At 43.8% G+C, this 10,395-nt stretch overlaps 1 protein-coding gene across 1 annotated transcript in view; it reads left to right on the forward strand.

The window, feature by feature from the left end:
* Positions 1-5,782, forward strand: part of TMEM169 (transmembrane protein 169) — a 12,694-nt gene extending 6,912 nt beyond the window's left edge. Inside the window, exons 2-3 of the mRNA XM_006763298.2 lie at positions 1,585-2,019; positions 4,190-5,782. Of these exons, the coding sequence (XP_006763361.1) occupies positions 1,749-2,019; positions 4,190-4,812 (894 nt within the window). The 5' untranslated portion in view covers positions 1,585-1,748 and the 3' untranslated portion in view covers positions 4,813-5,782. The remainder of the gene's footprint in view (positions 1-1,584; positions 2,020-4,189) is intronic.
* The last annotated feature ends 4,613 nt before the right edge of the window (positions 5,783-10,395 follow it).

Genomic DNA, 10,395 nt, shown 5'->3' on the forward strand with positions numbered 1-10,395 from the left:
CCTATTTACCCCCTAGTACAGTGGTTCTCAACCTTCCTAATGTCACGACCCTTTAATGCAGTTCCTCATGTTGTGGTGACCCCCAATTTCATTGTTACAAATTGAACATAATTAAAGCATAGTGATTAATCACAAAAACAATATGTAATTATATGTGTGTTTTCCGATGGTCTTAGGCGACCCCTGTGAAAGGGTCGTTCGACCCCCAAAGGGGTCGCGACCCACAGGTTGAGAACCGCTGCCCTAGGATGACTGAGAATCCAGAGCTAATGATTTATCGAAGGTCACACTGTACAGCATCACATTCACTGGCCATCTTCAGACTGGGATTGGAGGTGGAGGACGGATGATGCCCAACTTCCAGGAAAAAGAGCAGTCCTTTCTCTCCTCTTAATTCTATAGATGAAAGTCTTGGAAACTGAGCAAATTCTTTTTACCCTCCATCTTATGGAATCTAAAAGGAAGGAGAAGTGTTCAGAAGCTAGTTCCCCAATAAAACACTAATAGCATAATGAAGCATATAAAAATGGGGAGATAATTAAGCCTTTCTCTCTTAACAGTTTCTCTTAACTTATTTTTAAGTGGATATTTTCCCTTCTCCTCTGTCCTATGAGGTCAACAAGTATGCCCTAAGTATCCACTACATGAGTCCTGGGGTCTTTCCACTGGACATGAGGAAGTGTAAGACTGTTCCTGATTTCTAAAATTTTACAGTCCACCCACAAACTCTCTTTACCTTGTAAGCAAACCAACAAAAGAGGAAGAAGGAAGACTGTTAAGAGTGAAAAGTGTGCATCCTCTCCACTGATTTTCCAGCGTGTGGTAAGGCAGGTCCCAGGAACTTTCTGGGATCTTGGGCCAACAAGAAGCCAGGAAAGAGGTGTGCTCTGTAGAACAGTAGGGTATATGTGGTTGATGAAGTTGTGCCATCTTTGGGTGCCTCACTGAAAGTTGCATTCATCCATTTGAGTATGCTTGTAATGTATGACTCGATAGCCAGAAGCCTGGAGCATTGCAACCGATGTTGCAGCCATCTGAATCTCCATCTATGGTAGGAGTAAGAAAGTTTCTTAACTCCCATTTGTCTGTAAGGCTTCCTCACACAATTTCCTTATACTTGTCTAGATTGATGGGTTTACTAGTACATAATATATGTTTTTTGTAAATGACAAACATCATTGCAACACATAAAATTTTGTTCACTACAATCCAGCCTTGTGAAAGTATTTCTGCAGCACTCAAAAATGCAGAAGTACTAGTAGCCGAACCAGTGTTGCTCAGTGGTTGAGCATCGACCAATGAACCAGAAGGTCAGGGTTCAATTCCTGGTCAGGTCACATGCCTAGGTTGCAGGCTCAATTCCCTATAGGGGTCTGCAGGAGGCAGGTGATGGATGATTCTCATCATTGATGTTTCTATCTTTCCCTCTCCCTTTCTCTCTGAAATCAATAAAAATAGATTTAAATTCTTGTTTAAATGCAGAAATAACATGCTATGGGAAGTAAAGTGAAATAAAGTGTTATGAGATGTAAAAGGAGGTGAAGACTTGCCAAGTTGAGGATCATTTCCCAAATTCCTTTTCAGCTCACCCCAGTTGATGGCTCTGCTTTCCAATCTTTCAAGTTGCACTCATCATTGGGCTATCTTTGCATAGCCCCATCCAGGAAGAAGCTCTGGGATGTGTGGACTGTAAATTTGCCCAAGCAAGTTGGACTATTCACACGGAATAACAAGACGTGAGGACTAGAATGGAAGAGTTGGCACCAGTGGAAAGTCAGGGCCAGCTTCCAAGCCCACACCATGGCTCTCTGAGGAAGGCCGTGGCAGCTGCCCTGGCTCTAGATGGGGAATCCACAATGGGCCGCAGGAAAAAGAAGAGGAAGGAGTCCCGCCCAGAATCTATTATCATCTACCGGTCAGAGAGTGAGAAAGTGGATGAGGAGCCTGGGGAATCAGAAGGTGGAGACCAGCCTAAAGAGGAGGAAGGAGCCGACTTCCTAGACTATCCTGCCGATGATGGTAAGTCTCTCTGGGGCCACTTGCTTAAAGCCATGGGAAGGAAACCAAATGAGGATCCTCCAGAAAACAGACAGGCATTTGATCACTGACCTAGTTCTTCTTGTTGATACATTTCTTCTCACAAAGTTGCATTCTTCATTTAATGAATCGACAATATTGATTGAGTACTTATTATGTTCTCTTCTAGGTAATATGGAGGAGATCTCGCCCTTTTGGAACTTCTAGTGTAATGAAAGAGACTAATTTATACACGAAGTTTAGTAATACAAGCATACTGTGCTAATAGCTTAATACATGTAAGATAACGAAACAATAATAGTTGGCTTTCATAATAATCAGGAAAATGGAAGTTATAACAACAGTGAGTTATAGTATTCCCTCACATTTAGGATGGCACAAAATCGGATAAAATATGATAACATCAATCTGAGGAAGTGTACATATGCTCATACACCTCAAGTGGAAGTGGAATCGCTTTAATCACTTTGTATGGAAAATTGTCAATTTTTATTAAATTTAAAATATGCATTCCTATATCCTGGAAATTCTCAGTATCCACCCCATGCAATTTATGCCCATGTGCATAAGGAGGCATGTGTAAGAATATTTGTTGCTGCTAATGAAGTTGTGGAATGTCTGTATTGAGCATCACTGTGTAGCAACAAATGGATGAGGTAGATCTATTTGTGTAGATGGATTCATCTCTGAACATATACCCACAGTGAACAAGCAACATCCCTGCTCTCATGCAGTTGACCTTCTAATGGAAGGAAGACAGACAGTGAGCAAGTCAGCAAATAAAAGATTATTCAGGTAGTGGTTCAAGTTTCCAAGACAATAAATCATGGTGATGGGAATATGAGTAACTGGGGAGAGAGATTGCATGGATGTGCAAGGGCTCTCTGAGGATGTGAGGTTTGAGCTGATCTGAATGACATGAAGGAACCAGCAATGAAAAGATCTTGGGCAGAGCTTTTAGAGGAGGGAGAACAGCAAAGGCAAAGACCCCAAGGTGGGAACACCATTGCTTGTTTCTGGAATAGAGTATTTTCTGTTAGTGAGTGTAGAGAACAAGGAATGGTGAGAGGTCAGAAAGGTCTGCAGGGTCAGATCACATTGGGCCTTGCAGGTCATAGTAAAGAGTTTAGGATTTATTGTAAGTTCAAGGGGAAGTCGATAAAGGATTTTTTAAAAATATTTTTTTGATGTTTAGAGGAAGGGAGAGCGAGATAGAGCAACATTGATGTGAGAGTGGAACATTGATCAGCTGCCTCTTGCACACCTGTTACCAGAGATTGAGCCCACAACCTGGGCATGTGCCCTGACCAGAAAGGAGTCAAACAGGATGTTGGGGACATGCCAACCTAAAGCTTGTACTGTGCCTGCCTCCTTCATTTGTAGAATACATTTCACATACCGAGGACCACGGACTTCCCTATTTCAGTGTCTTCAACCTCACTTCCAGAGTGGCCCAAGGATGGCTGTTTGGTTGGTGGTGGTGGTGGTGGCAGTGGTGTTGTATGTATGTGTGTGTGGTATGTGTGTGTGTGTGTGTGTGAACAGAACTTAGACACAAGGGCTGGAATGTCCACAGGCTTGTGAGGAGGCCCCCTCTCAGAGAAGCATAGTAGTTGATACTAATAAGCAATATTTTCACAGTACTTGTAAGCTGGAAATAAGAACACTATAAAGTGGTGTCTGTAGTAAGTTCCTCACACTCCTGCAATCACAGAGATTGTGTCAAGATTGAGGCCCAGAAAGTGGAGAAGGAACAAGAAAAACAATTCAGTCCACCATTGAATCACTGTCTCCAGTACCATGACAGATACTATAAAACTGGACACTAGCCCTGGCCGGTATGGCTCAGTTAGTTGGTTGGAGCATTGTCCCGTGCACCGGGAGGTTGCTGGTTTGATTCCCAATTGGGGCACATACATAGACTGTGGGATCCATCCCTGGTCAGGGCACATACGGGAGGCAACTGATTAATGTTTCTCTCCCACATCAATGTTTCTCTCTCTCTTCCTCTTCCTCCCACTCTCTCTAAAATCAATAAAACATTTTTTTTTTAAAGTAGACACTGTTGTCATCAGCCACAGCCTCAGGGGACAACACTGTGATGAAATGTCCACTCTTCTGATCTTGACTTCACCTCTTTTATGCCTTGCAGGTATGTGGGACATGCCTTTGGACAGCCGCTATGTCACATTAACTGGGACCATCACACGAGGGAAGAAAAAGGGCCAGATGGTGGACATCCATGTCACTTTGACAGAAAAGGAGCTGCAGGAATTGACTAAGCCTAAAGAGTCATTGAAAGAAACAACCCCTGAAGGTAGAAAGGTCTGCCAGATGTCGGCAGACCGTGGGCCCCACGTGGTCCTCTGGACACTGGTCTGCCTGCCTGTGGTTTTTATCCTCTCCTTCGTTGTCTCTTTCTACTATGGCACTATCACTTGGTACAACATCTTTCTTGTGTACAATGAGGAGAGGACCTTCTGGCATAAGATCTCATGTTGCCCCTGCCTCATTCTCTTCTACCCAGTGCTCATCATGGCCATGGCCTCTTCCCTGGGCCTCTATGCTGCTGTGGTTCAGCTCTCGTGGTCCTGGGGAGCGTGGTGGCAAGCTGCCCGGGACATGGAGAAAGGCTTCTGCGGCTGGCTCTGCAGCAAGCTGGGTCTGGAGGACTGTTCTCCCTACAGCATTGTGGAGTTGCTTGAATATGATAATATTTCAGGCAATCTCTCCAACAAGGACCCCACCCAGGAAGTAGAAACTTCCACTGTCTAAACTTCGAACACCTTATTTCCTCTTCTGGTCCCTGTAGCCTGTATATCATCTTCCAATTTCCCTCCCCTCACAGTGCTTCCGGAAAAATCTAGCCCACACTGATCTGCCCTACTATTTTGATGATTCTAGGAGAGCAGGGAACAAAAAAGCAATTTATACAAAAGTTGGCCATACAATGGACAAACTCTTTTTCATCCCCTGCCCTAAAATGACCATTCATCTGGGACAAGGAGCTCAGTTTTATGTCAGTTCTGGTGCTTAAAGGTGTTACTGGTGCTTGGAACTCAGGGGACTATGTAAGTAAGTGTGACAGGGAGAATAAGGAAGCTCTGGGGGACCAATTAAATAATAGGGGTTGAGTGAAACATTTAGGAAGCAGGTTTACCACAGTATAGCAGAATGTAAAGATTTGTATGCATCACTTAGAGTTTTATTTAGCTGTATATAATTGATATCCCAAAATATGAGTGGTTTAAACAAGATAGAAGTTTACTTCTTTCTTCTATAGAAGAAGTCGGGAGGCAGATTATCAGGGGACCTGGTAGAGTTACTTGGATCCAGGCTTCTTTTATTCCCCTACCATTGGTGAAATATGACCCTCATAACCTTTATCTTCCACACCCCAGTGCTGACTACATCTGCAGCCATTTCATCCATGTTTCTGGCAGAATAGAGGAAGGGGCAAAGAAAAGTATATTTTCTGTGCTCAAGGAGGCTTCCCAAAGTCTCACTCAATACTTCTTATATCTCATTGGCTAGACCTTCGTCACATGATCGAACAAGCAAAATAGGCTGCAAAATGTAGTCTTTTCGCAGTTATATGCTAGGCTACATATGGGGGTTATGAAAATTTAAGAGGAATAAAGAAGAATGGCTATTTTGATTGGCAAGTAAGAATATCAATAATTATTTAAATATTTTCAGATCCCAAACTGCTAATATAGTTTTATTTATTTATTTATTTATTTAGGCCTAAATCTTAGAGATTTTATATATAGATACTAGCTATATATACTATGTATAAGCTATATATAGATATTAGTATCTTGTACTTTGCAATTAAATGACTGTAATGTCATGTGGTTTCAGGGTTCTTTTTTAGAAGCAAAGAGTAAACAGTTGAGTACAACTGTATAACAGTAGTGTACCTTTTTTCCTGGTAGTGAAGGTGGGACTGGTTGGTAATATTTAATTTACTCTAAAGACTGTGCAGGGAGGAATTGCATCTGTCATTCCCCACTGCCTCCCCCCAACCCCCCAACAGGGATTGATAGCCCTAAGCAGGAAGAAGATAGAGTTATTTTTCTGTTGTTTGGAAAAACCTCACTCAGAGCCTCACTCACTCATACCTTTCTGGAGTTTAACAACAAACACAATCTTTGTTGAGCTGGAAGGCTGTCTTCCTGGTCACCAGGGAGTATAAAGCAGATTAATCTAGATTGATTTTAAACTTGAAACCAAATTCATTCATGAAGGTGTATTTCTAATTTTTTTTAATTGAATCATCACAAATCAAGAAGTTTTTGGAGGTATGGGGCCTTACAAGAATAGCTGGTACTTGTTTCTTATTCATGTCTCAGGAAGAAGTTGAAAGAACTGCTGTGAAGCAAACCAGACTGGTTGGGCATGATCTCCCACAGAAGACCAGGGACATTTGTTTAACGTATGGTGCTGAATCCACCTTCAGAAGATATCCCACAACTATTATTATGATTATTTCATCTTCACCCGAGGATATTTTTATTGACTTTAGAGACAGAAGAAGGCAGAGAGAGAGAGAAACATCAATATGAGAGAAAAACATCCATCTGCCGCCTCTTGTACATGCCCCAACTAGAATTGAACCCACAACCTAGGTATGTGGTCTGACTTGGAATTAAACCTGCAATCTTTTGAACCTCCAACCAACTGAGCCACCCAGTCAGGGCAACACCCACCTTTTAAATAACTATTATTAGTTTGACAAAAACAAAATTCTGTTCAACATTTTTGAAGATAAACTTGGTGCTCATTGGTGCTTTTGTAACCATAATTTAATATCACCAATCTAGTGATTAAAGTTATGTATTCTGTAACAAATCAAAGTATATGTGCTTTCACCTCTGGCCAAGTTCTCATTACACTGGAACAGTCTATTTTGGGTGTAAGGAATGCTAATGCTGCAATAAAACTGAGGATGTCTGCTGGCATACAATGAGGGATGACTCTGACCTTCAGGGATTCCAGCTCCAGAATATTTGCTGATCTTCGATTGTAAAACCAGGATGATGCACCCAGACCATCACTTGACCAGTTTTTAAATTCTTAATGGAATGGACTATGCTGGTCTGCATGTAAAAAACTTTTCAAACTCCTCCCCTTAATCTTTTTGTTCTGTTTTCCTTTCCCTTCTTATAAAAACCCCTTCCTGCACTGAGATGCTACAATTGTTTTTAAGGACAAGAGTCCACCATATTCTCAGGTTGCTGGCACCTGAATAAACCTCTTTCCTTATTTACTGTACCTATCTCGTGAGTATTGGCTTTCATGGTGGCAGGCAACCGAGCTTGTGGGTTGTTTCCTCAGTTTCACTTTTGCAGAGATGTAAACAATTGAAATGAAAACAAAATAAAATATAAATAAAATGTGCTCACTTTGTTTCTGAGTTTCTCCCAAACTGCTTTGAGAGCAACAATTTGCAGAAAAAGAGTAACTATGGTGGCTGTTCTATCTCTCTATATAAAAGCCTAAGTGACTGTTAAGACTGGTTAACAGGTCACTATGACATGCACAGACCACCAGGGGGCAGATACTTGACACAGGAGCTGCCCTGTGGTGGTCAGTATACTCCCACAGCCAACCTCCTGCGGTCCCTCCCCTAGACTGGGAGAGATGGCCCTGATCAGCCCCAATTGCTGGCCAGGACAAGGGACCCTACTCATGCACGTATTCATGCACGGGGCCTCTAGTCTATATATATAAAAAAGTGTAATATGCAAATTGACCTGACAGTGAAACAAGGTTGACTATGATACACACTGACTACCAAGGGGCAGACGCTCAATGCAGGAGCTGCCCCGAGCCCACAGGCTCTGATCGCCCATTGGGGAACAGGGAACTGGGGGTGGGTGGCGGCAGGTGCAGGTGGCCCCAGGGCCCCGATCACCCTGTCAGTCGCCCCACACACACAGAGGGCGACCGGCAACCAGCGGTGGTGGTGGGGGGGGCTAGCTGCTGGTAGCTGGGGAAGATTGGTCCTGATTGCAGGCCAGGCCTAGGGACCCTACCCATGCACAAATTTTGTGCACCAGGCCTCTAGTATCCTATATAATAAAGAGCCAATATGCAAATGGTTGTCACACCCTCACATCATCATGCCCTCATGCCTTCATGCCTTAATTGCTCAGACACTCAACACCGGGGAGAGAGGAATGCGGACCAGCCAGGCACACATGAGCTTGCGAGAGAGGAATGGGGACCAGCCAGGCTGCAGCCTCAAAGAGGGACAAGCTACCTGCCCCATGGTCCTGGGAGCCAGCACCTGTGGCTATGCCCAGGAGAGGGACAAGCTGCCTGCCCCAGGGTCCCGGACACCTGCGGCTGTGGCCCAGGCAAAGCCGGCCCAGGTCCTGGGTGCCTGTGGCCAGCCAGAGGGAGTGAAGCCCAGGTCCTGGGTGCAGGGCGAGGCAGAGGCGGTTAGGGGTGATCAGACAGGCAGAGCTGATTAGGGGCAATTAGGCAGGCAGGCAGAGGGGTTAGGAGCCATCAGACAGGCAAGCAGTTAGGAGCTAGTGGTCCCAGATTGTGAGAGGCAGTCGGGCATCACCTGAGGGGTCCTGGATAGGAGAGGGTACAGGCTGGGCTGAGGGATCCCCCCCTGCCCGTGCATGAATTTTGTGCACTGGGCCTCTAGTATATACAATAATCTTAATCTGAATCCTTATGAATAGTACTCTTTCCTTGTACTGTTACTAGTTGAACGTGGGCTGCCTGTTCCTGTGTCCAATAACGAAAGCAAGGTTGAATCATATAAGGTGTTTATGGAGGAGGCTAGACAACCAAGAAGACAGGGTGCTTACAAGCATTCAAATCCTGTTTTACTGCAAGGTGCAAGGGACAGGATTATAAAGGGAAATAGGGCTAGGGTGAGATTGGAAATGGACATCAGCTATTGTCCTTTAGTCATCAGGCGATGAGATGATGTTGATGAGATGAAGTTTTGACTTCTGGTGTGTCGGTCTGACCATGCTTACCAGTTCTGCTTGCTGGATTCACAGCTGAGTCACCTCCTCAATTGTTTCACACAGGCCTTGAAAAGGAAACTTAAGAAAAACTTAACCCCCTGTTCACATATGAGAAACTTAACCCCATAAGTATATGTGTTCTAAGATTTAAAATAATACAATTATTTTTCAGATTAATTCAGGTGCTCTATCATATTATAAGTCCCCCTATCAGTACCACTAATTTATGGAGATTTTGTTTAGGTGGACTGTTTCCACAGACACATATTTACTTAAGCATATATTAGGAAGTTGCAAACACTTTTGCCACACTTTTCTGGGGTTAGGGAAATCAATGGCCAAGGCCAAAAATAGTTATAATTAGGGCAAGGGTAAGGAGACCATAGTTTAATGGAGGAGAGTGGAGTGAGGATGAGGCACAAGGGACACACCTAGATAAAGCTGACATGGCCCCCACCCTAGTTGGGATTGCCACCTAGTGGAAGAAATAGGCTTGTAAATGAAAATCATTTCAAAAGGGCTCTAAGAAGGTACCTAAATGCCTACCTAAACTATTAGAAGGAAAACTTAACCAAATTGGGAGACATGGCTTATGAGGGGCACCCAAATAACATTGTCATTCTCCTTGCATCCATTTTCCTCATTTGTGACTGTAGCTCTCATGCATCTCTCTTCAAAAACGTCCTTTTTCCCTCTACCAGCCATAGCCCATCAACCTCTTGTCCTCCCTCTTTCCACCCAATTACATAGCATACAAATCTAAACAGATTATGTATATAATTACATGAATAATATCTGCCTCTTCGCCCTTGTTAAGGGAGGCCTTTTGCCAGTGAAAGCAGTGCTTAACGCCCATATCCATTCTCAGCACCACAACTGCCTCGCCGCCTGGAAGTGGGAGATTCTAAAGACGTTTCTAAGGGTGGCGAAGATGCAAATAAACACAGGTACTAGAATCTCTGATTCCTCCCAGGAAGCAAATCTGTACTGGAAGGTGTGTGTGGGTGTGAGGTAGGGGAAGGGAGAGAGAAAAGAGAAAGGAAGGAGAGAGAAGGAGACAAACAGAAAGGAGAGACTATAGAGAAAATAAAATTATGGACATAAAGCATGCACATTTCCTCCACCGTGGTGGGTCTCCAGTCATTCTACTTATGGGTCATATAAAAAGTTTAAAAAATAAAATTTGAGTTTTCAAAGAACTCCTTGAGTTTGAATAAATGAATCTTTCGGATAAGTGGTTTGTATTTAGACACTTGGGCAGGTAACTCAACGACCGCAAGCGCCTCCGCACCAGGGCGGCACCCAGGGAATCTGCGCATGCTCAGAGGTCGGCGCACAGCGTCCCCGCCCCTCCCAGGCT

This window comes from Myotis davidii, unplaced genomic scaffold (assembly GCF_000327345.1).
Source record: "Myotis davidii unplaced genomic scaffold, ASM32734v1 scaffold575, whole genome shotgun sequence".
NCBI classification, from domain to species: Eukaryota; Metazoa; Chordata; class Mammalia; order Chiroptera; family Vespertilionidae; genus Myotis; species Myotis davidii.